This window comes from Bos taurus, chromosome 3, assembly GCF_002263795.3.
Source record: "Bos taurus isolate L1 Dominette 01449 registration number 42190680 breed Hereford chromosome 3, ARS-UCD2.0, whole genome shotgun sequence".
Taxonomy (NCBI): domain Eukaryota; kingdom Metazoa; phylum Chordata; class Mammalia; order Artiodactyla; family Bovidae; genus Bos; species Bos taurus.
Window position 1 is genome coordinate 108,188,527 of NC_037330.1, and position 24,739 is coordinate 108,213,265.

The 24,739-nt window shown below is 48.4% G+C and overlaps 2 protein-coding genes across 2 annotated transcripts in view; one reads left to right on the plus strand and one right to left on the minus strand.

Annotated features, from left to right (window-relative positions):
- EPHA10 (EPH receptor A10) overlaps positions 1–1,827 on the plus strand; it is a 40,642-nt gene extending 38,815 nt beyond the window's left edge. Inside the window, exons 14-17 of the mRNA NM_001205822.2 lie at positions 191–340; positions 588–781; positions 1,409–1,564; positions 1,713–1,827. Of these exons, the coding sequence (NP_001192751.2) occupies positions 191–340; positions 588–781; positions 1,409–1,564; positions 1,713–1,827 (615 nt within the window). The remainder of the gene's footprint in view (positions 1–190; positions 341–587; positions 782–1,408; positions 1,565–1,712) is intronic.
- A 7,783-nt stretch (positions 1,828–9,610) lies between these two features.
- CDCA8 (cell division cycle associated 8) lies at positions 9,611–24,676 on the minus strand. The gene is given in 11 exon segments (NM_001083652.1): positions 9,611–10,912; positions 12,098–12,184; positions 12,951–13,077; positions 14,132–14,227; positions 15,099–15,163; positions 17,763–17,845; positions 20,073–20,145; positions 22,176–22,216; positions 24,038–24,166; positions 24,306–24,418; positions 24,595–24,676. Coding segments are annotated over 10 exon segments (843 nt in total). The 5' UTR covers positions 24,403–24,418; positions 24,595–24,676; the 3' UTR covers positions 9,611–10,867.
- Positions 24,677–24,739: the final 63 nt, after the last annotated feature.

The following is a 24,739-nucleotide window of genomic DNA, read 5'->3' on the forward strand; positions in this document are numbered from 1 at the left end:
CTCCCGCCCCTCCCTCCAGCTGTCCGTGCCAGCATGGGCCTCGCCTGCGGTCCCCTTGTGGGTTCTCCCTTAGATGAGCAGCTGCAGGCATGGCAGGTGGGGTAGGATCCCGTGGTGCTCTGTGGGTGGGGAACGCTGGCTGCAACTCTGGCCCCTCCTGCCCCTGAGTGGCCGGCCCGCCTGCCCGCAGAGTGGCCGGAGCCCCGCGCTGTGGGCCGCCCCCGAGACGCTTCAGTTTGGTCACTTCAGCTCCGCCAGCGACGTGTGGAGCTTCGGTGTCGTCATGTGGGAGGTGATGGCCTTCGGGGAGCGGCCCTACTGGGACATGTCTGGCCAAGATGTGAGTGACTGTGGTGGCTCCAGTGCCTTGCTTTCCGATCCTGTTGCCCTCTGACCTCAGGCCCCAGCTCCCTGACCTCAGCCCATGAACCCTTGACCTCTTAGCCCCAGGCCCCTCTTCACTGTCTATTGTTCCCAGTCCCTGCCTGGCCACCATTTGAGTCTTCCTGGGGATGGGGTAAGTGTGTGTACTGGGGGACCTAAAACCTCCTGTCTGCCCACCACTCCCCTCTCCCGCCACGGCCTAGGTGATCAAGGCTGTGGAGGATGGCTTCCGGCTGCCGCCGCCCAGGAACTGCCCCTCCCCGCTGCACCGACTGATGCTTGACTGCTGGCAGAAGGACCCGGGTGAGCGGCCCAGGTTCTCCCAGATCCACGGCCTCCTGAGCAAGATGATGCAGGACCCAGAGCCCCCGAGGTGTGCCGACACCACCTGTGCCAGGTATGGCGCCACCTCACCTGTGCCAGGTGCCTTCCCAACTGTACCGATACAGCCGAACCCTCACCTGTCCATGCATGCCCTCCCACCCATGTACCACACACCTGTTCTACCCCACCCGTGCAGATATGACTGCTCGCTCAGGTGCCCCAGGCAGATCTAATACCCCACCCGCCTTAGGCACATACAGCTTTTCATCTCAGTCATTTCTGCTTGTCCTGGGTTTTGCCCCACGTATCCCGGGTCCAGTGACCACGTAAGTAAATGTGGTGATAGTCCTAACAAATCTGCAGTTCGGATAATACAAGTCACCTCCCCAGCTCACCTACGTATATCCTACCCCAGACCGTTCCAGACCCTCCCGGCGCCTTTAGCTGGCTCCTGTACAGCTTCTCCACCTGCCCTGGTGTCGTGAATCCCCGCCTGGCTCTGAGAACACCTGGAACCCAGGCCTGCCCTGGGACTTGGTCATCTTCTCAGATAGCCTGTCCTCAGATGACCCGTCCGTTATCTTCTCAGATGATGTCGCCTGTCCTTTTTCAGATGGTCGCTCCTCAGGAGAGCAACTGGGTCTGAGCCCCAGGTCTCTACTGTCGACTGACCACAGCTCCTCCACCCCCCCGCCCCCAGGCCTCCCACGCCCCTGGAGGACCGTGCCTTCTCCACCTTCCCCTCCTTTGGCTCTGTGGGCGCATGGCTGGAGGCCCTGGACCTGGGCCGCTACAAAGACAGCTTCGCTGCTGCGGGCTATGGGAGCCTGGAGGCCGTGGCCGCCATGACTGCCCAGTGAGTCTGAGGAGCCGGAGGGCCCTGCCCCTGCCTGCATGGGAGGCCCAGCTTGTCCTCATTCTGGGTTGTTTCCTGGCGGGGTGGAGTGGAAGGGAGAGAAGACGGTGGGGATGAGCCAGCTAGATCTGACCAGCCTTCTTCCCAGGGACCTGGTGAGCCTGGGCATCTCATCGGCGGAACACCGGGAGGACCTCCTCAGCGGGATCAGCGCCCTGCGGGCCCGGGTGCTCCAGCTGCAGGGCCGGGGGGTGCAGGTGTGAGCAGCCCCACTCTTCCGGCCAGGATCCCAGGGGGGCCTCCAGCCCCCAGCCCCACCCAGGACCCCTGCTGGCTGTGTTCCACCTGTGCAGAAGGGAGAGCCCAGAGCTTACATGGAGCCGCAGTCTTTCCCACTTCCCTGCCTGGTCCCCTCACTCCCCCTGGTCTGAGCACCTTGGCCGACTCAGTCCCCACCTAGAAAAAAGGTTCAACTCCTGGGGAGGACCCCTGAGGTAACAGTGGAAGGAAATACAGGGTCACAGAGACTAAGGTGGGCAGGGGCAGGGAGGAAGACGTAGCTTTAAATGGCCTGATTCAGGCCCTTCTGTCTTCTGCACCCACTGGAGTCTGGGGCCCACCCCAAAGGGTGCCCTCAGACCAGCGGGCACCATGGGTCCCCAAGGGATGGGCTGCTCTGGGACCTAGCAGGGACCACCCGTCCTTGTGGGCCGTGGCTCCTCAGCTCCCTGTGGTCCAGCTGGGCTGTGTCTGGACCCTGGTCCTGAGACCCAGGCAGGCAGAAGTGGTGCTGAGCTCAGGGGCTGGACCCTGAGACCCCAGACTCAGGAGCTGATTTCTGCTTCCCCCACCCTTGAGGCGACCATTCTGGGTGAGGGTCCTGGTGCTCTTCTGAGGTCCCATTAGGTGTCCCCTACTACTTTGCATTCCTTTTATAAACTCACTGGCCAGGACATTTGGGAGGAACATGAGGATAGGGGTTTTCTGCCCGGGACTCCAAGAGCTTTGCTCCCAGCCCTGGGGATAGTGACTCTCAGAGAAGGAGCTTCTCTAACGGGCCAGTTCAGTCCTTACTGTACAGGCAGGAAAACCAAGGCTCAGTGAGGAGTCGGGGCCAGAGCTGGGCTTGCGCCCATGGGCCCAACTCCTGATCCAGAGTGTGGCTCCGGGGAGTCCTTGGTCCTCTGTATTTCACCAACACTCTTCCTAGAGGCAGCCCAGGGGTACTCTGAGGTGACCCCTCTTTTGCCAGCTTCAGCCCCTGTACCATCCAGCCCTCATGAAATGCCTCTCCCCTCTGGGTCCTCTTCTGCAGGGCTTTGGCAGGAGTGGTTGCGCTGAGCTGACTGCAGAGCTCCTCATCCAGGAGGGCTTCCTGGAGGTGGGAGTGATCATGAGGCCAGGGCTTTCGTAGGACAGAAGGCAGGCAACTGGCCCTGGAGAGGGTCACCCGTGACATACACCTGCTCTGGGGTGTGGCTGTGTGTGGGTAGGATGGGATGGGGTGGGAAGGGTTCAAGGGCTACAGGAAGGGGTGAAGGAGACACAGCCGGCCCTTGGAGGGGCCAGACGAGGCAGGGAGATGAGCTCAGGCTCCAGGAAGTAGTACACGTCCCTTACTGGCAGACCTTGGGGCCTGAGGGCTGGTGGGCCAGAGGGGCAGATGGGCACTCTGGATGTGTGTAAATGGAGGGGTGTCTGGGAAAGTTCCCTGGCTGAGTCTGATACATCCATTGAATGGGACCTTGGAGGAGCTGGGGGAGGACTCTTAGGGTTGATGGAGGGCCTAGGACAAAAGGAATCCAAGCAGAGGGGCCTGCAGAGGATCCTGGAGGGAGGAGGAGGCAGCACATCCCTGGGAGTGCTCCGTGGTGGGGGTGGGGCCTCCCAACAGTGCCTTTAGCCTCATCCTGCCAAGCAGGGCAGGAGTCTCCCAGCCCCGCTCTCCATCTCCTGAGCACCTGGCTCGGCTCAGTGTCCTGGGGGTGCCAGGAGAGGCTGAGACACTGCTTCTGCCTTTGACAGTGCTGGAGGGTCCCTTGCCAGCACCCTCCAGACTCTGCCCCCACTGCCCCCAGGAGAGCCTGGAAAGGACACACCAGCACCCCGTCTTGGTGGAGGGAGCCTCGCCCCATCTACAGCTGCATCAGTCATGCTCTGGGGGCCAGGGTGTCCCCCCACCACCAGCTGTTCTACAGAGTCCCCTGGCTGTGTTGGCAGGACTTCGGTGTCCAGGGTAGACCTCCCTTCCTGTGAGGAGTGAGGTCCCAGCATCCTGATGGGTCCCAGGCCTCAGCCCCGCACAGGTTGCCGGTGTGTTGTGGGCTGACGGCTCCCTGGGAGCCCTCTGCAGATCTATTTTTATATGGAACATAATTATTCAGTGGATAGAGAGAGGTGGCCTGCGACCTGCTCCCAGCACCCACATCTGAGCCCACCCAGGGAGGGAAGGGCTGGTTGAGGGTGGGGAGAAGGGTTCCTTTGACTAATTCTGGAGATGTTTTTATATTTCTTGGGATCTATATGCAGGACAAAGAAATAAAAACTTGTCTGTGCCTGTCAGTATGGTGCCTGTCAGTGACAATTGCTTAAACATTAAACTTGCGTGGGAGGGTTTTACACCACTACTCCCCCAGAAAATGTTTGTCTGTGATCTCTCAGCGAGAGACACATTTAAGAGATAGGGCGGTGTGACTGGGGCACCCGTAGGGGTGAGTACTGGATGGCTTCCCTGAGGAGGCAGCACTCCGAGGTGCCATTCCCTGAGAAGGACCACTTAAAGGGAGGGTAAGGGATGAGGAGGGAGCTCGGTTTTGGACAAGCTAAAGTGTACATCTGATACTGTGAATAAATGATGCCGGGGTGATGTCCTGTCACACCCTCCCCAAGAGCTAGCCCTCCACATAAATGACTTAACCCTTCATAGGGCCTTCCCAGGTGGCGCTACTGGGAAAGAATCCACAAACCAATGCAGGAGATGTAAGAGACACGGGATCGATCCGTGGGTCAGAAAGATCCCCTGGAGGAGGAAATGGCAACCCACTCCAGTGTTCTTGCCTGGAGAATCCCACGGATACAGGAGCCTGGCAAGCTACAGTCCATGGGGTCACAAAAAGAGTCAGACACAACTGAAGTGACTTAGCACGCATACATGCAACCCTTCATAAGGCAATACGTTTGCATTTCTTCCAACAGGAAGTCCCAAGTAGGGCTTCTGGAATGATCAGGGGGTCTGTAATGGTAAAGCATGACACTTACTGTTCACTGGAACCCTAGGATTCTTTGAAACTCCCCTGGTGATGGGGAGGCCGCCAGGCTGCCACCTCCTCCTCCTCCCTCAGCCCAGAGCAGCTCTGCTTTTTTCATACACAGGGCAGAGGCTACAAAGTAAACTGCCCACAGGGATGAGGTAAGAATTCCCCTGAATGGGAAGAAGACTCTGAGGGTCAAGGAAAACTGCTATACAGCTCCTGTTGACTGTGGCCCCTGTTGCTGATTCTTATTTTTGGTGACTAGTGAACATTTTGAGGTCAGGAAGGGTGGCGGTAAGGAGATACCCCTCGTCCAAGGTAAGAAGCAGAGGCTATGCTTTGCTGGAGCAGCCATGAAGAGATATCCCACACCCAAGGTAAGAGAAACCCAAGTAAGACAGTAGGTGTTGCAAGAGGGCATCAGAGGGCAGACACACTGAAACCATACTCACAGAAAACTAGTCAATCTAATCACACTAGGACCACAGCCTTGTCTAACTCAATGAAACTAAGCCATGCCTGTGGGGCAACCCAAGATAGGCAGGTCATGGTGGAGAGATCTGACAGAATGTGGTCCACTGGAGAAGGGAATGGCAAATCACTTCAGTGTTCTTGCCTTGAGAACCCCATGAACAGTATGAAAAGGCAAAATGATAGGATACTGAAAGGGAAACTCCCCAGGTCAGTAGGTGCCCAATATGCTACTGGAGATCAGTGGAGAAATAACTCCAGAAAGAATAAAGGGATGGAGCCAAAGCAAAAAGAATACCCAGCTGTGGATGTGACTGGTGATAGAAGCAAGGTCCGATGCTGTAAAGAACAATATTGCATAGGAACCTGGAATGTCAGGTCCATGAATCAAGGCAAATTGGAAGTGGTCAAACAGGAGATGGCAAGAGTGAATGTCGACAATCTAGGAATCAGCGAACTGAAATGGACTGGAATGGGTGAATTTAACTCAGATGACCATTATATCTACTACTGCGGGCAGGAATCCTTCAGAAGAAATGGAGTAGCCATCATGGTCAACAAAAGAGTCTGAAATGCAGTACTTGGATGCAATCTCAAAAACCACAGAATGATCTCTGTTTGTTTCCAAGGCAAACCATTCAATATCACAGTAATCCAAGTCTATGCCCCACCCAGTAACGCTGAAGAAGCTGAAGTTGAACGGTTCTATGAAGACCTACAAGACCTTTTAGAACTAACACCCAAAAAAGACGTCCTTTTCATTATAGGGGACTGGAATGCAAAAGTAGGAAGTCAAGAAACACCTGGAGTAACAGGCAAATTTGGTCTTGGAATACGGAATGAAGCAGGGCAAAGACTAATAGAGTTTTGCCAAGAAAATGCACTGGTCATAACAAACACCCTCTTCCAACAACACAAGAGAAGACTCTACACGTGGACATCACCAGATGGTCAACCAAAATCAGACTGATTATATTCTTTGCAGCCAAAGATGGAGAAGCTCTATACAGTCAGCAAAAACAAGACCAGGAGCTGACTGTGGCTCAGATCATGAACTCATTGCCAAATTCAGACTTAAATTGAAGAAAGTAGGGAAAAACACTAGACCATTCAGATATGACCTAAATCAAATCCCTTATGATTATACAGTGGAAGTGAGAAATAGATTTAAGGGCCTAGATCTGATAGATAGAGTGCCTGATGAACTATGGAATGAGGTTCGTGACATTGTACAGGAGACAGGGATCAAGACCATCCCCATGGGAAAAAAATGCAAAAAAGCAAAATGGTTGTCTGGGGAGGCCTTACAAATAACTGAAAAGAAAAGAAGCGAAAAGCAAAGGAGAAAAGGAAAGATATAAGCATCTGAATGCAGAGTTCCAAAGAATAGCAAGAAGAGACAAGAAAGCCTTTTTCAGCAATCAATGCAAAGAAATAGAGGAAAACAACAGAATGGGAAAGACTAGAAATCTCTTCAAGAAAATTAGAGATACCAAGGATTGGGGGCAAGAGGAGAAGGGGACGACAGAGGATGAGATGGCTGGATGACATCACTGACTCGATGGACGTGAGTCTGAGTGAACTCCGGGAGTTGGTGATGGACAGGGAGGCCTGGCGTGCTGCGATTCATGGGGTCGCAAAGAGTCGGACACGACTGAGCGACTGATCTGATCTGAAGGGAACATTTCATGCAAAGATGGGCTTGATAAAGGACAGAAATGGTAGGGACCTAACAGAAGCAGAAGATATTAAGAAGAGATGGCAAGAATACACAGAAGAACTGTACAAAAAAGATCTTCACGACCCAGATAATCATGATGGTGTGACCACTGACCTAGAGCCAGACATCCTGGAATGTGAAATCAAGTGGGCCTTAGAAAGCATCACTACAAACAAAGCTAGTGGAGGTGATGGAATTCCAGTTGAGCTATTTCAAATCCTGAAAGATGATGCTGTGAAAGTGCTGCACTCAATATGCCAGCAAATTTGGAAAACTCAGCAGTGGCCACAGGGCTGGAAAAGGTCAGTTTTCATTCCAATCCCAAAGAAAGGCAATGCCAAAGAATGCTCAAACTACCACACAATTGCACTCATCTCACACGCTAGTAAAGTAATGCTCAAAATTCTCCAAGCCAGGCTTCAGCAATACGTGAACTGTGAACTTCCTAATGTTCAAGCTGGTTTTAGAAAAGGCAGAGGAACCAGAGATCAAACTGCCAACATCTGCTGGTTCATGGAAAAAGCAAGAGAGTTCCAGAAAAACACTATTTCTGCTTTATTGACTATGCCAAAGCTTTTGACTGTGTGGATCACAATAAACTGTGGAAAATTCTTCAAGAGATGGGAATCCCAGACCACCTGATCTGCCTCTTGAGAAACCTGTATGCAGGTCAGGAAGCAACAGTTAGAACTGGACATGGAACAACAGACTGGTTCCAAATAGGAAAAGGAGTACGTCAAGGCTGTATATTTTCACCCTGCTTATTTAACTCACATGCAGAGTATATCATGAGAAACGCTGGACTGGAAGACGCACAAGCTGGAATCAAGATTGCCGGGAGAAATATCAATCACCTCAGATATGCAGATGACACCACCCTTATGGCAGAAAGTGAAGAGGAACTAAAAAGCCTCTTGATGAAAGTGAAAGTGGAGAGTGAAAAAGTTGGCTTAAAGCTCAACATTCAGAAAACTAAGATCACGGCATCCGGTCCCATCACTTCATGGGAAATAGATGGGAAAACAGTGGAAACAGTGTCAGACTTTATTTTTTGGGGCTCCAAAATCACTGCAGATGGTGATTGCAGCCATGAAATTAAAAGACGCTTACTCCTTGGAAGGAAAGTTATGACCAACCTAGACAGCATATTCAAAAGCAGAGACATTACTTTGCCAACAAAGGTTCGTCTAGTCAAGGCTGTTTTTCCTGTGGTCATGTATGGATGTGAGAGTTGGACTGTGAAGAAGGCTGAACACCCAAGAATTGATGCTTTTGAACTGTGGTGTTGGAGAAGACATTTGAGAGTCCCTTGGACTGCAAGGAGATCCAACCAGTCCATTCTGAAGATCAGCCCTGGGGTTTCTTTGGAAGGAATGATGCTCAAGCTGAAACTCCAGTACTTTGGCCATCTCATGCGAAGAGTTGACTCATTGGAAAAGACTCTGATGCTGGGACGGATTGGGGGCAAGAGAAGGGGACGACAGAGGATGAGATGGCTGGATGGCATCACTGACTTGATGGACGTGAGTCTGAGTGAACTCCTGGAGTTGGTGATGGACAGGGAGGCCTGGTGTGCTGGGATTCATGGGGTCGCAAAGAGTCAGACACGACTGAGTGACTGAACTGAGTGAACATTTTTGTGAAATCTCACAGTTTTTAAATTGTTAGCAATTAATTTGGAAAAAAATCTAAACTGTGAAAGTATGTTTGCTGGAACTCTTTGATTTGGGGTCTGGCAGTAAGGCTGACTTTTCTTTGCAGCATCCCAGCCCGGTGACAGTTCAGCCCTTGCTTTAAATCCTGGGAAGGGAAGCTCGTTCTCGTCTGCAGCCCTCACATGGGATGGACTGGTCCATCTTTGTCTATGACTGGTATTTACTCGGCACCTGTTACATACTACACAATCCCTGCAACTGGGTCTAGGCAGTGGTGCCAATGGAGTGAACTGGGGTGAGGTGGCCGTGAGTAAAGGCTGTTGGATCCTCAGTGTTTCCTTGATGTCAGGCTGTACTTAACCCTGCACCAGATGATGCAGGAAAGGGTAGAAGCCTCAGCTTTGGTGACTTGATCTCTTGAAATGAGTAACCGCTACTCTGAATGCTGTCATTGACTGAAGGGCCTTCCCCGGAAACTGTCACCACCACGGGCCTCCTAAACTGTGACCCGAGTCTGTCTGCTCTTCCACTGTGAGCCCCACCTCGATCATTTCAGTGAAAATGCCAGGAAGGCAGATCTGCCAGAGCCTGAAGCTTGGGAAGTGAGACGGCCCATCACTGAATCACTTGGGGCCCTGCTTTGTCCCTGGCTGACCAGACTTGCTGCCCAGGTAAACTATAGATACCCTGGTTGTTGTACCCCCCAAGATGTAAATTTCCAGCTCGTGGAAAGAAGGCGTTGGGAGAAAACTTCTTGGGCTAGATTACCATGCCCTGCTTGGGGAGAGGGCCCCCTCTTTAGGTATCAGAGAGATTCTGCCTGAAGTAAAGGCTTTCACATCTGTGGGAAGTAGCTGTTTGTGGACCCTCTGCTCTAATAGCTTCAGTCCCCAAACTATCTTTAGTCCAGGTATAGCATTTTGGAGATGATAGGCAGGTGGAGTATCAGTTAAAAACAAATCCAAATCCACACTTTATTGAAAACCGGTATCTTTCGGTAGCTCCGATCAGAATAAATCAGCTTACAGATACCACGACTCAGGAAGACAATATGTACAAAAGTCTCAGGAAAGGGAGAAAAAACAACTTGAAAAGAACATATCTTGGACAGGACTGGATTACTAGGATGGTCGTGTAGCAAAATAGTACAAAGTACGACAAAGAACCACATACACAACACTGTGCTCCCGAGCTGGGGGCAGGAACTCTCGGCTCCCACGTTCCTGGACCACATCCCATGATTCTTCGGGGCAGAAGGGCTGGTTGGGCCGCAGGGGTCTCCGCGCCCACTGGACAACCCACACCAGGGCAGAGGCCAAACGCACGGAATGAGGCCCCCAGACCAGCTACACTCACTCCCCCGTGAACCCCTTGTCTCTAAGAAGAGAGAAGCGCTTGGCAAAGTCTACAGAACTGGCAGAGACTAGAGAGCTTTGAGTTCAACTGCAGCCAGTCATGTAAAAAACCCCACACCAATCTAAACCCTACAATTCCCTTATCCAGATTCCCACTAACTGAACTAACTGGAGAGGTAGAGGAGCAAGATATGGAAACTGCCCTCAAACCAAGTTTTGGTCTTTGGTAAACAGGGATAATACACAATACTGGTCCACAAATCAGCTTGAGACAAAACTACTGGGCATGGCAGGCATAAGACCGCAGAGCCCCGGCAGTAGCCACCGCAGGAGGGAGGGGATGGGCACGGGGGGGCAGATGTGTCCTGCTGGGGTCACAGCTGTGGCTGGTCCTGGCCCCATCCGCACAGTGCCTTCCAGCTTCGGAGCCGCCCTCTTGTGGAGCTCCCTTCTTGGAGCTTACAGCTCCCAGCCTGGGAGCCCAGCTGCACAGGGCTCTCTAGTCAGAGTGATTGGCAGTCCTCCTGAGAACATGAGGTTCCTCTGAGTTGGGGCAGGGCAAAGAGGACACGGAGCTGCAGGAGGCAAAGGCGGCTGCTCTAAGAGCAGGAAGGAGAATTCAGTTCAGAGAAGGGCAAGAAGTTTGGACTGTATGGACGCAGAGGCAGTGTCTTTGTCACCTGGCTTGGGAGGTGCCCAAAGCAAAGCTTCCTGAGTTCTCCAAGAGGAACACCACCCCCTGCTCTGGAACTTCACACTCAAACAAACAGTAAGCCAAAAGGAAGAGGTTTCTTCAGGGTCCCAGAAGTGCCCACTAAAGGCCCCTCTTGTCCCGTCTTGGAAGAGCAGCTTCATTTTTGAGTTCGTATGGTGCCGCAGATTTGAGCAAGACGGTTCTGAAAGGAGAAGGAGAGGTCGTTCAGTGGGTGGTGCTGGGCAAACATGCCCACCCATCCTTTAGTCTATTCAGGGAGCACTGACTCTGGGGCTGGGCCGGTCTGACTGAATCTCAGCTCTCCATCCTCTATTGGTACGTGAACAAACTAGCCTTTCTGGAAGGCAGCTACGCTCACCGCTAGACCAACGCACACTGAACTAAACTTTCTGCATCTCTGTTTCTCATCTGAAGGAAAGCAGCAAAATGCCATCTCAGATGAGACAGTGAAGGCATCGTTTGGGAACAGCAATGCTGGAGGTCCAGCGTGATGAAGGATGTCACCAGGTTCGGGTGGCTGGTATGTGCCCAGCACCAGCCCGTGTTCTGAATGACACGTTTGAGAAAGCAGCTCCGCCCTCATCCGCTTCCTGGACATGCCCTTAACAGACCCTACCCCACCCCCCACCCAGAAGGGGGGCCAACAGCAGCCATGTTTGTGCTACATGTTCCTGTCCACCACACTAATCCAGCTGACAGGACCAGGGTGGCCTGTCTGACCAAAGCTGAGAACGGAATTGCAGATTCTTCCCCTTGAGAATTTAACTGAGGACTAACACTGGACAGCCCATGCTGGGCAGTGGAGTAGGGAGTGCGACTACCCAGAACCGCATGCAGACCCAAGGTAGGGGGAGGAGAACCAACAGCCTCATGGAGAAGGTGATATTCTGCTTAGGGGGGAAGGACAGGTGCAGGAGAAATGAGTGCTTGGGCCCCAAAGACAGAGGAGATGAAGGAGCTGACGCAGCAGAGCAGAGCCCCGTCAGCCCCTGGCACTGTGGTCCCACTGCCCAGAGGGCCTGGCTGGCCAGCACGCTCCGATTCTGTGGGAGTCCTTGGAACAGGCTCCTCACCCTGTTCCTGAGGTCAACCGCTGTGCCATAACATACAGAAACCAACTGCCCGAATGAAGCAGAATTTTGATTTTCTTGTAGAACTTCTGTGGTAGGCACTCTGGGTTGGATCAAAACTCAACATCAGTTTAGGGACAGAACTGCTGCTAGGTAAGCAGGAGAACCTAGCGTCAAAATTCCTTGGGGGAAACAGTTGTAAGTGTAAAGCACCAGCCCAGACCCAAAAGGCAATCCTAAGAATGGCTAAACCCAGAAGGCTCCACCCTGTGTGTGGAGAGGAGTGTGAGACTTACAGAGAGCTTCTTAATGTTTCCCAGGGCCTCTGGATCCAGTTGTGCGATATCGATCCTCTGCAAGTCACTGGCCAATAACCGCATGCTCTGTGGGGAGGGGAGAGGGTTAAAGTGGCTGGTCCCTCAGAGCAGGAACCACCCTGCCAGCAGCCCAGGGTGCCCTGGGGGGTCCCCTTGATGTCCTGCACTTGTAGGGGGTGGGTGGCAAGGCAAGCAGGAGGGGTGTTAGTCCCAAGGAGACAGTGATGTTGGCGTTTATCACTGGGTCAGTGGCTGGATCAGCTGAAGACAAGGGGTGCACGTTAGCTTAGAAATGCCCTGCAGACCTCATGTGAGATAAACCACCCACTCCATCCCTGAGCGGAGGTCAGCAACTTGCTCTGCTCTGCCTGCTTCAGACTCCTCAAAGTTACACCAAGTGGAAGACCCTCGCGCTCCCCTTTCTAGACTAAGCATGCACCCTGACAGTGCCATCCTTTGCACACCCTCTAAAATCTCCCTTACTGCACACATCACATGCTATGTTATTGTTCATTGGGAGCCTAGCTTGACTACCGACTGCTACTCAAGGGCAGGAATGTCTTCCACATCTTGAACCTGCTATTAATACAAGATAGGTGGGCCTATGTTAGCTGATGAACAAATGGAACCCAGAGCTGGGCAAGAATCTTCCCAGTCTGGAGCTCTACCCTGGGAGAGGGAATGGTTCTGAGTACTACAGAAGTGTGGAGATGACGAGCCAGGCAACCAAAGGACTTTGGGTTCCGGGAGAGAAGTGGGTGATGGACAAGAGAAAGAAATGGTGAGTAAGCAGCACACCGTGGCCTGACCCACCCTTCCCTGGAACACTTACCTCTCCGCCTCCCACCGGCACAGTGAGGAATATCTCTTTGCTGTCGGCAAGAGGGCTGCCATTCACAGAGACATTGTAAATCCGCTCTCTGGCTGCTGGAGTACGCAGGCCCGGGGTCTTGAAGATCCTATAAAGTGGGAAAATCTCTGTAAAGATGGCTTGGCAGATTGAATGACACCAGGCGCTATGAGCCCTTCCAAACCCAATCTGGCCTCAAGCTGCAGTTTTCAAATCACACATTTCTAAGAAGGCATGTTCTAAATTTAGGGTTAAAAAGCAGTAATGACTCAACACAGCTGGAGAAAGGAGGCTGTAATTATCAAACATACATCTAGCAAAAGTAAATTCTTATCCATGTAAATTTTAGGTTCAAAGCTCCATGTGGAGAACAGTCACCCACCCATCCATCCATCCACAAAGCCAGAAACAAACAGTGGCTAATATATTTCCAAGAGTAGCTATGTGCTTCCATCAGGAGAAATTTTCCAGGGTCAAAGGAGGATGACTTTCTTGAGATCTTTAAAGTGCTTCCATCTCTTTTTCCCTAAATGTCCTTTGCTATACACTCATGAAAAAAACAAAAAAGTTAAGGAGGAGTGAGAATTAGAAGGTAGGTCTTCCTCACTCTCCCACTCCAGAGATAAGCACGCTCAGTTCCTTATGCGTCCCTCCAGAAACTATCAAATGGGATCACCTAGGACATGCTGCTCTGCCACCTCTTTGGAGAGGCTCCTGACCATGAATCAGCACATGCAGAGCCATTTATTTTTTAATGGCTACACAGCATCTCCTATCTAGTTGACCAGCACTGTAGAAGGGATTAATTTATGCTGTAAGAACATCCTTATTTATATTGGTCTCCCAAAAGATGGTGTTAATTTTCACTCCTATCAAGGGTATGGGAAGAGTACCTACTAACTTAAACTTAATCAGAATCAGAAAAGACCAAAATAGTCACTAGAGGCCTCCAAGTCATCAGGGACAGACTGGTCTCCTCCCTCTCATAAGATAAACGATCATTTTGCCACTGAAAACAGGCGAACCTGCTCTCAGGGGAGAGGCAAACATTAGGAAACACTCCTGAGTGAGGCTTTCCAGTATTTTCTTAAATACCCTTCTTTTCTGACAAATGTCAAGTATTGGGCTCCCATCAAAATCCAACCGCTGCTGCCAGTACTCACCTTGAGTCAAACCTGGGTGTCAGGCCTGGAGTTGGTTTCACCAGAGACAACTCCAGTCGGCCCACAGCTGGGGTAACGGTGGCGTAATGGCTTGACCTACGGGAGAGACACGGCCATTAGGTGCACCAACTCTCAGGTCCAATGACTGCAGCCGAAGAGGCAGGTAACACTGAGCGTGTCAGAGCCTGTCCTGGGCGCCTTCCACACATTAGTTCGTGCAGCCTCTTCACCACCCTGTGAGACCCACCATTATCCTCATTTCCACAAGCAGAAACTTGGGGATATTAGGGCAGAGCCAGAACCCTGAACCCAGGCAGTCTGCCTCCAGAATCTGACTTCTCAATCAAGCTAAGGGAACGAGAGGAAGGAGACAGCCCCTCTGCACCCTGTAGGCCCCCTAGTTGGAGCTCCTGTCCTCTTGCCAGACAGCTCCCACTGCCCAGGGAGAAGAGAGAGGAGCTCACTCTTCACAGACCCGCTCCAGTGACTCCTTTCCTGAGCTCGTTAACAGGCAGCCCCCTCCCCCACCATCCCAGCATAAGAAATTCAAGTCCATGGTGAGTCATTGCTTAGCAGGACCAGGAGGAATTTTTCAAGAAACTAACCACAGGTAGGTGATAGCCACTTTGTGACTAACCATGTGGGTAGCTCTACACACGGACTGTCTGGCAACTGAACAAAATATGCAGTGCTTACTGTATGTTTTTGTGTCTTATTAATCTCCCTGTTTGCATTTTAAAAAAAAGGGTGGTGGTGGGGAGACAGAGAACATGGGCAGAAGAACCAGAGAAGGTGTTGGGTCGGACAGTTTCTAGAGGCCCCCCAAGCTCAGATACTGGTGGATTCGATGATGTGAAGCTCTACTTGAAAACAAGTCACAAAAGCCCCTTTACCGCCCATTCCTGCCATGATGAATGTGGCTCTCCAATAAAACCAAAAGCACATCTGAATTTGGAAAACCTGTTACCTTTTATTTTTGCCTTTCCCTTGTATGGACTGGGTTCTCTTCTTGGATGGAGGACACCTTTTAGCCTGAAGTCACAAACAAATGAAACTGAGGTTAAAAAAAGCCCCACAAGGGGGAAAGGTTAGGGAGAAGGATACCAGCTCTGGAAAAGAACTGAGTATCTGAACATCAGAAGGTATAACTTACAGAACTCACACTGACTTAAATAATTCAGAGCAGAACTGGTCAACTAAGAATTATACTGCCTGAGTCTTCCAATTAGAGGACTTTGACCAAGATTAAAGGTAAGTGCCTTTTGAACTGAGTGCAGCTTGGTTGGTTGCCCTACCCTGCTCCCACCCCCTCATACAGCATTGCTGTGACAGTCACTAAGGGCACCCAGGTGCCCAGCACAAGGAACCCTCAGCAGCCCTCACCCTTGCCGAATCCCTGGAGGTACCTGACAAGAGTCACTTTTTACCTTCTGATGATCCTCCTCTCTTGTTCCAAAGATCGACCTACCACCCTTGCTTTCCTGGCTGGCCTTCTTCTCTGCAGGCTGCCTCACGAGCTCCTCTTTCTACCTTCCCTCCAGGGTCCACCCTCAGCCTCCCCTCCACATTCTCCCCGTACAACCTCACTGACCCCCCTGCTGGGACAACCACCTAAAGATCTGAGAATCGGTGTCTCTCAGTCTCTTACTTCTGCCTGAGCTCCAGGCTGAGATTTCTGTCAGGGCTAGACATGCTGGAGAAGTGTTACACACTCAGCAGGTCCAACAACTGGCATACTAACTGCTGCCCTTTGCCCTGGCCCAGCACCCCTCCTCCTCCCATGCCCCCCACCAGGGGGCGGTTCCCTAAGCCAGGAACCACCTGGTCGTCTCAGGTCGCTCCTTCCCTCCACCAATCTTGCCCACTCTGCTTTGTAAACCTTATCCCTTCTCTTTTCACAGGGTCAGGGCCTCAGTTCAAGAATTACAGCAGCCCCTGCATAGAAATCAATAAAGCTAGAACACACCCTCACACTGTGCAAAAAAATAAATGCAAAACGGCTTAAAGACAAACATGACATGCCACCTTAAAACTCTTAGAAGAGAGCATAGGCGAAACAGTCTCTGACATAAATTGTACCAATGTGTTCTTAGGTCAGTCTCCCAAGACAACAGAAAGAAAAATAAACAGATGGGACTGAATTTTGGGACTTACAAATTTTGCACAGCAAAGGAAACATTAAAAAAAAAAAACACAAACCTACAGAATGGAAGAAAATATTTGTAAATGATGCCACAGACAAGGGCTTAATCTCCAAAATATACAAACAGCTCATACAACTCAACCACAAAAAACTAAACAACCCAATCGAAAAATGGGCAGAAGACCTTAAGACTTTAACAGACATTTCTCCAAAGATGGCCAGTAGGCGTATGAAAAGATGCTCATCATCACTAATAATTAGAGAAATACAAACCAAAACTACGAGGTACCTCCTCATACTAGTCAGAATGACACCGCTAAAAAGTCTACAGATGATAAATGCTGGACAGTGTGGAGAAAAGGGAACCCTTCTACACTGCTGGTGGGAATGTAAGTTGGTGCAGCCATTATGGAAAACAGCGTGAGGCTCCTCAGAAAACTAAAAGCACAATGACATTCTGATCCAGCAACCCCACTCCTGGGCACATACCTGGACAAAACTATAATTCAAACAGATGCTGCACCCCCGTGTTCACGGCAGCACTATTCACCACAGCCAGTGCGTGGAGCCACCTAAGTGACCATCGGCAGATGAATGGAGGAAGATGTGGTACATACACAATGGAATACTACTTGGCCACAAAAAAGAACACCACAATGCCATTTGTGGCAACATGGATGCAACAAGAGACCATCATACTAAGTGAATAAGTCAGAGAAAGACCACATATATATCACATGTGGTATCTAAAATATGGCACAAATTAACATATCTGCAAAACAGAAACAGACTCAGACACAGAGAACTGAACTGTGGTTGCCAGGGGGGCAGCAGGTGGAGGAGAGGAGGACTGGGAGTTTGGGATTAGCATACATAAACTATTAGATGTGAGGTGGATAAACAAGGTCATACGTACAGCACAGGGAACTATATTCAATACGCTGTGACAAAGCATAATGGAAAAGAATATTTAAAGAGAATGCCTATAGGATATAACTGAGTCACTCTGCTGTACAGCAGAGATTTACACAACATTGTAAATCAGCTATACTTCAATTAAACAAAATAATAAAGCTTCCCAACTGGTTCCCTTGTCTCTAATTTTCTCTCTCTCGTTTATCCTGAATGCTGTTCTGAAATACCTATCCATCACGTCACTTACCATGACCTATCTCATGAAATCACAACCTCTAAGCTTGGCTCACGAGACCACTGCTTTCCCCAGATTACCCTCACAGCTTATGTCCTTGCCACCACACCAAACCGCTTCCTGTTCCTCAAAGGGCACTTTCATACCTCTTCCTGGAATTCCCTTCCTTTTCTTCTCCAGCTAGTGAAATTTCACTCATTTTAAAAGCTGTGTCCTAAGAGGAATGGTAAAACTTCCAGGGGCAGTGGGGTAAGGTAGTGATAAAGGAGGTATACTATATTTTAAGTATTCCCTTGCCTGCTGAGAGGCTCCCGCCCCAAATGTGGGTGCCTACTTACTCTTGCAGTTTGAGGATTCTTACTGTTATTTTCTTCCTCTTCTTCTTCCACTATCATCTCATCCACTTGCATTACCTTCCGTGCTGTAAGAGTTTTAACAGAGTGATATTTCTCATGTGAATAAACTTTTATGCATTCACATTTCTTATAGGAAATAAAACTTGAGCAATCTTAGGTTGTAATCAAGAAAGAGATCCAAAAGAAAGATGATTAAAAAAAAAAAAGGATTTAGCCACACACACACACACATAAGGTCTCAGAGTGGTTAAAAAACCCTTTATGGTGCTTTGTATGAGCAGCCCAGCATTCTGATTAAGAATGCAGACCCCAGAGCCAGACAGCCTTGAGCCTGAGGCCTGATCCTACCTCTGACTATGCCACATGGTTTTCACCGCAACTCTCAATTTCTTCTTCTATAAAACGGAGGAGACACTTCATGGGGACATGACGAGACATGGAATGCATGCTCCACAAAAATGGCGTCTTTGTTACTCATCCCAAAGTCTAGAATTGTGCCTACAAGTGCTTATTAAATATTTGTGGGATGAATGAATGTAAAGTCCCTTGAATGATACTGAACACATTATAAGTATTAATGTTCAGTCGCTAAGTTGTGTCCAACTCTTTTCAACCCCATGGACTGCTGTATGCCAGGCTTCCCGGTCCTTCACTATCTTTCAAGATTGCTCAAATTCACGTCCATTGAGTCAGTGTTGCTATCTAACCATCTCATCCTCTGTAGCCCTCTTCTTCAATCTTTCCCAGCATCAGGGTCTTTTCTAATGAGTTAGCTCTTCGCATCAGGTGGCCAAAATATTGGAACTTCAGCTTCAGCTCAGGCCTTCCAGTAGATATTCAGGGTTGATTTCCTTTAGGATTGACTGGTTTGATCTCCTTGCTGTCCGCAGAATTCTAGAGTCCTCTCTAACAACACAATTCTGAAGCATCAATTCTTCCGTGTTCAGCTTTCTTTATGATCCAGCTCTCACATCTGTACATGACTACTTGGCAAAGTGATATCTTTACTTTTTAACATACTGTCTAGATTAGTCATAGCTTTCGTTCCAAGGAGCAAGTGTCTTTTAATTTCATGGCGGCAGTCAGCATCCACAGTGACTCTGGAGACCAAGAAAATAAAATCTGTCACTGTTTCTACTTTTTCCCCTTCTAATTACCATGAAGTAATGGGACTGGATGCCATGATCTTAGTTTTTTAAATGTTATTACTATTTATTATAATAAAATACTATTTATAAATAATAAGTTATTACAATTATCATTTTAAAAGGGAAAGGAATGAGGGATGTTTAAGATGGATGATTCAAGAGGAAGTAATACCAGTTTTTAATATTTAAGGGGTTGTCATATGGAAGACAGCTCTGCGGGACCTCAAAGAACAGAAGCAGTATCAATATGTAGATACCACAAGGAAACTTTGGTTCAAAATTAGAAAAAATGTTCTAACCATTCCAGCTGTCTATCATTGAAAGGGAGTGTCTCATTGCTAAATACATTCAACCACAGGCTAGAAAATCCTAAGCAGGGATTCCATAGAGAAATTTAACTGAGGGGAAAGAGTTCAATGAATTTTAAGCTTTTTTTCCTGATACAAATAAGAATACAAATATATTTATCTTAAAAAAAAAAAAAAAAGGTAAGCTGGAATAAACATTGAGTGGTATTTTAGGCCTGGCCCAGTAGAGAAGGTGCTGCCTGATGGGCAGCCTTAAGCCCAGAGCTTAAGGTCAGTGACAGCATGTCCCTTGGAGAGCCCATCCTGGCCTGAATCTGTGCTCACTAATTACAGTCAGCGTCCCCAAACTTTCCCTCTAAGATAGTGTTTCCCCGAGTGTGGGGCGTGTATGGGAGAGAATTTTTCATGGATGGGGCAGTGAACTGAGTAGCATGGAATGACAGGCTGAGAAAGTTGGTCCTTTCACAGTTCTCTTTCAACCCTTCTGCTCACACCAGGGAGTCTTGGCTGGCACTGCCACGTCTTGTCACACCTCTCCAAACCTTGCTCGCCTCTCTCTCAGGGAAGGAAGTAGGCAACAATGTTTGGTTTCCAGCACAGCTTTTGTTTTTCTTCTTTCATTTTAGCTCACAAATTGGTCTGAAGAGTTCAGTTAGTTATCAGTCTTCATATAATTAACTGAATGCAGAGGACAAAATCAAATTTTTGGATTTTCGAGACTGAGGACCAGGCATTAGAGGGAAGAGACTCCTCCAAGGAGGCCTCCCCGAGCAGCCAGCCAACTACACTGGGCCTTCGCTCTCTCACTTCAACAAGGGGTTTTGAAAAGTACTCACTTTTGGCAAGTTTCAGGGGTGTCCGAGTAGCTTCTGCTGTTAATTTGTTTATTTCTGTGATATCCAAGTCCGCCTGTGCCAAACACAGTCCGAAAACACCAGGTATATTCCATCAAATGTGAGGAACAATATTTTAAGATTAAAAACAACTTAAAAAACCATATTCTTTGATACATACAAAACATTATGTTACTTATAACACAAAATACTGAACTCCCATAAATCCACCATACAACCAAAGACCCAAAACACTGCCAGTTACTTGCTTCCGGCTATGTACTTTTCCCTGTACTATTTCTTTGCCTCTCCTCAGAAGGCGACTAGTGTCCTGATTCTGTCATTCCTTAGAGATAACCACTATCATTCCATTTGCCTGAAAGAAAGTGTGGGTGTATGTATATTTCTCCACAAATGTCTACGTGCTTAAACAATATTTTGTTGGTTCTGCTTTTGACCACTGTTTGTGATTGAAATTAGTTTTCACTGCTATGTAATACCTGTCATAATGGATTGGTCCAGTCTCCTGTCAATAGTATTTTGCTATTACAAACACTACTGCTTTGAACTCTTATAGCTGTGTCTGATGCACGCATGTCCAGGTTTACTCTTGGCTGTATACTTAGGGATAGGGCATCAGAGAGTTGCAGGGTACACAGGTGTTCAGGCTTAATATTATGCAAAATTGTTTTCCAAAGTGATTGTACTTGTTTACATGCAAGGAGCAAACAGTACAAGTTTCGAATGACCCATATTCTCTACAACACTTGATGCTATGTCAGTCTTCTCATCCCACCCCCAGCTTTATTGAGGTATAATTGACAAATATGATTCTAACACATTTAAAGTGTTACGAGGGTGAGATGTATGGAGAGAGTAACATGGGAACTTACATTACCATATGTAAAACAGATAGCAAATGGGAATTAGTTGTATGTCTCAGGGAACTCAAACAGGGGCTCTGTACCAAACTAAGGGTGTGGGATGGGGAGGAAAATGGGAGGGAGGTTCAAGAGGAAGGGGATATATGTATGCCTATGGCTGATTCATGTTAAGGTTTGACAGAAAACAACAACATTCTGAAAGCAATTATCCTTCAATTAAAAAATAAATTTAAAAAATGCCTATATATATATAAAAAAAGTGTTACACATACACATTGTGAAATGATTATCACAATCAAATTAATTAATGCACCTATCACACAGTTACCTTAAAAGAATTTTTTTTTTAAGTCTAGAGGGCCAAATGTTTTTCTGCTATGCTCCTGTACCCTTCAAAAAGGCTTCCAGTCACCATTCTAATTAAATTTATTCCCAATGGTAACTATCTACATGTATGGGAATAGCCAAAAGCAGGCATGCTTCACAAGCCTTTTCTTGTAGGGCACACTAAGTATCAGAATAGCCATTACAAACAAGGAACGACACAGTTTCATCTCTGGATTGGTAGAGACTACATGGAGTACTCAGACAAGGATTCTGAGGCTGTCGGGGCTTAGCAAGAAGCTGTGCCGTGCTAGAGAGATGAGGGGTGTCTGAAATGGAGGATGATTCAGTAGTCATAGTGGCTACTGAACAAATGACTCATGGCTAATGTGTCTGAGGAACTGAATATTTTATGAATTTTAATTAAAGTTACATGTGGCTGGTGGCTATTGTAACAGGCAGTACTGATCTAAACTCTATTCTGCCTCCCCATCATACTGCCTTCAGTCCTAGTAATCATGGCAGGGGGAAGAAGGTGAGAGGGGGTGGGGAATCCTGAGAGTCCCAAGCAAGAGCACAGCTTCTAGAGTATGATGTGAAAAGGCAACAGTCTCTTTGTCCCCTAGCAGGCCAGGGGTTTAAAGGAACTTGGCTTTCTACTTCACCTGCAAAGATCAGGGCAAAGAGCTGCAAGGAACCTGCCCAAAATAGGACTATTTCTCTATAAACCTTGGAACTACTTGGCCTTCATGTACTCAGCATTCAACAACTATAATCTTTTAGTTGACATCAGTAATGTCCCCTCTGGAACTTGGTCCACAGTCAGCACCCACCATTGAATTTTGTGGACGGACTAAACTTAAAACTAACCAAGAGTTCAAAAATAGAAGTCACTTACTGTTGCTGCTTCTTCCAGGGCCCGCTTGTTTCCTCCAAGGGCTTTAAAAAGAACAATTTGCTTGGTTACTAGATTTTAATAATTAACAAACTATCTTCCCTAATATGACCACTTATCTTACACTGGACCAGATTAAGTCCTTGGTCCAACATTCAGGAGCCTCTACAACCTAGTCTAATCTTTCCCCAAGCTTGACTGTTCCCTTCATGACTTAGTACAAGTTCCACTACACCAAAGGGACTGTTATTTCCCAAATGTGCCACTGTCTCTCAGGACTGAGTGTTCTGATAGTTATTTCTCCCGCCTGAAATAATCCCCTGCACTCTACAAATTTGGAATTCATCTTTCAAAACCCAGCTCAAACCCAAAACTCTGCTTATTTTTCTCTCACAGCAGATTGCTGCAATGTGTTGAGTTAGTTGCTCACGATCATCATATCCAACAACTACTCAAAGCTGTAGAAGTGCCCAGCCCTGCCTTGAACTGAACTCGAGGACAAAAATAATATCCACAGCTTCTGGTAAAAAATATGTCATCAGTATGTATGATGTAAATGTGTACTGAATGAAGAGATCTTCGCAAGATTTAGATGTAGAATAAAAACTTAGGTTAGAGTCCTCCTGCTGGAAGTGCTGGTAGTATCCTGTATAACAGTTAAGAACTCAGACTTTGGAACCAGAATGCCTACATTCAAATATGTCACTAATTGGCTTATGAGACTTTGAGCAAACAATCTCTGTGCTTTAATCTTGTCATCTACAAAACAGGAATAAAACCAACAACTAATATGTTTGTTTTGAGGATGAAATCAGTTAATATATGGAAAACACTTGGTTTTTCAGTTAACATTGGAAAACACAATGCCTGTCTGGCATAGAAAGCACTATATAAATGTGCTTACTGACCACTACTTTATTCTCTTTTGTAGTACTTATAATTTTAAATATATAATCATGTCCAAATTTTTAGAACAAGTCTTCTCTACTAACTTGTAAGTTCCTGGAGGCAAGGATAATGTCTGTTTTATTTCCCAATGCATCTTCAGCACCCAATATTGTGACTAACACATGCTCAATGAATATTTATAGAAATGCAAAAATAGATTAATAAATAAAAGAGAAAGTCCAAAAGGATCACTAAATGACATCTATGTGAGCAGAACATGCATTTCTATCCAGGTAGCAGGCTACCTAGTGGGTAATTAATCATAAGAAAATAGTAAAAGGGTAACCCAGCAAAAGGACAGCCTCTTGCATTTCTCTGGACGTTTAACCAGAGGGTAGGGTAGGGAACAGGGTGGGGTTTTCCTCTGGCCAGGAAAACTCTTCGAGTCCTTGCACTTTGCAATTTGTTTGCCAGTGTATAAACTGGTGATTTCCATAAGCTGCAGAAAGAGCTGGTTGGAGTTATCCTTCCATCTGTGCTCTAGTAACAAATTATTCATTCATTCACTTTTAAATGGTTAGATAAAATACCACCCCCCTCAAAAAAAGAGTATTTCATGACACATGAAATCTGTCAAATTCACATTTCAGTGTTTCCATAAATAGATTTCTGTTGGAAAACAGCTATGCCCATTCATTACAGCTGTTTTGGAACTATAACAGCAAAGTTGAGTAGTTTGGACAGAGAACCTTCTGGCCTACAAAGCCTAAAATAGTTACTATCTCTTCCTTTAGAGAAAACATTTGCCTGCCTGCAGAGAAAGATGAGGGAAAGTGCTAAGCAGGGAGGTGAGACAGGGATTGGGGAGGAGTAGGACTGCAATTTCCTTCTAAGACCTCACTGAGAAGATAAAAGCTGCCATGGTAACCACAGAAGGGCTCCAGGCCGAGGCCTGGGGAAAGATCAGGAGCTCTTACCGAAGTATTCGAGCCAGTTCATCTCGCGCAGAGCCTTGGGGAGTCGCAGGATCTCAATGTTGTACAGGTTATCCAACTCTTTGAGGAGGTTCTGCCTGTCTGACTGAATTTGCTTGGATCGCATTTGCACTGCGAGAGGGCAGAGAGGACACGGCACGGGTCACCCCGCGGGGAAAAGGTTTCCGGAATCCCTGGTGCCCGAGTCCCAGTCCTCCAGCACCCCGCGATTGCCCCAGGTGACCGCGACCACCCGGGCTCCGCCCCTTACCTTCACGGTCGAAGTCCTTAAGAAAGGAGGCGAGCTTTCGGTTCCGCAGCGCGTTGGTCTTGGCCACCCGACTGCCGCCCTTCCTAGACGGAGCCATGGCGCTTCGATGGAGGCTGCGGGGAGCGAGGGGCGGAGGCACAAGGCGTCAGCAGCGGGGATGGTGAAGGAGAGGGGGCCGCAAGCGGGCGGGGGAAGGTGGAGGCAGGGGAGGGTGGAAGCCCCCCAGGGGGTTTGAATGGGGACCCCTGCCCTTCCGGGCCCGGGCATAAAGGATTCGCGAGGCACCCACCTGCAGGTTCTGAAACCCGGGCTGAGGAAAAAACCTGGTTGCTTCAGCTGAGAAGGAGCGGCTCCGAGACTAACGCGACGTGAGACCGCCGCCACCAAATTCAAACTGCCAAAGGCTGGCCAATAAATAGCCGCCGTCTTAGGAG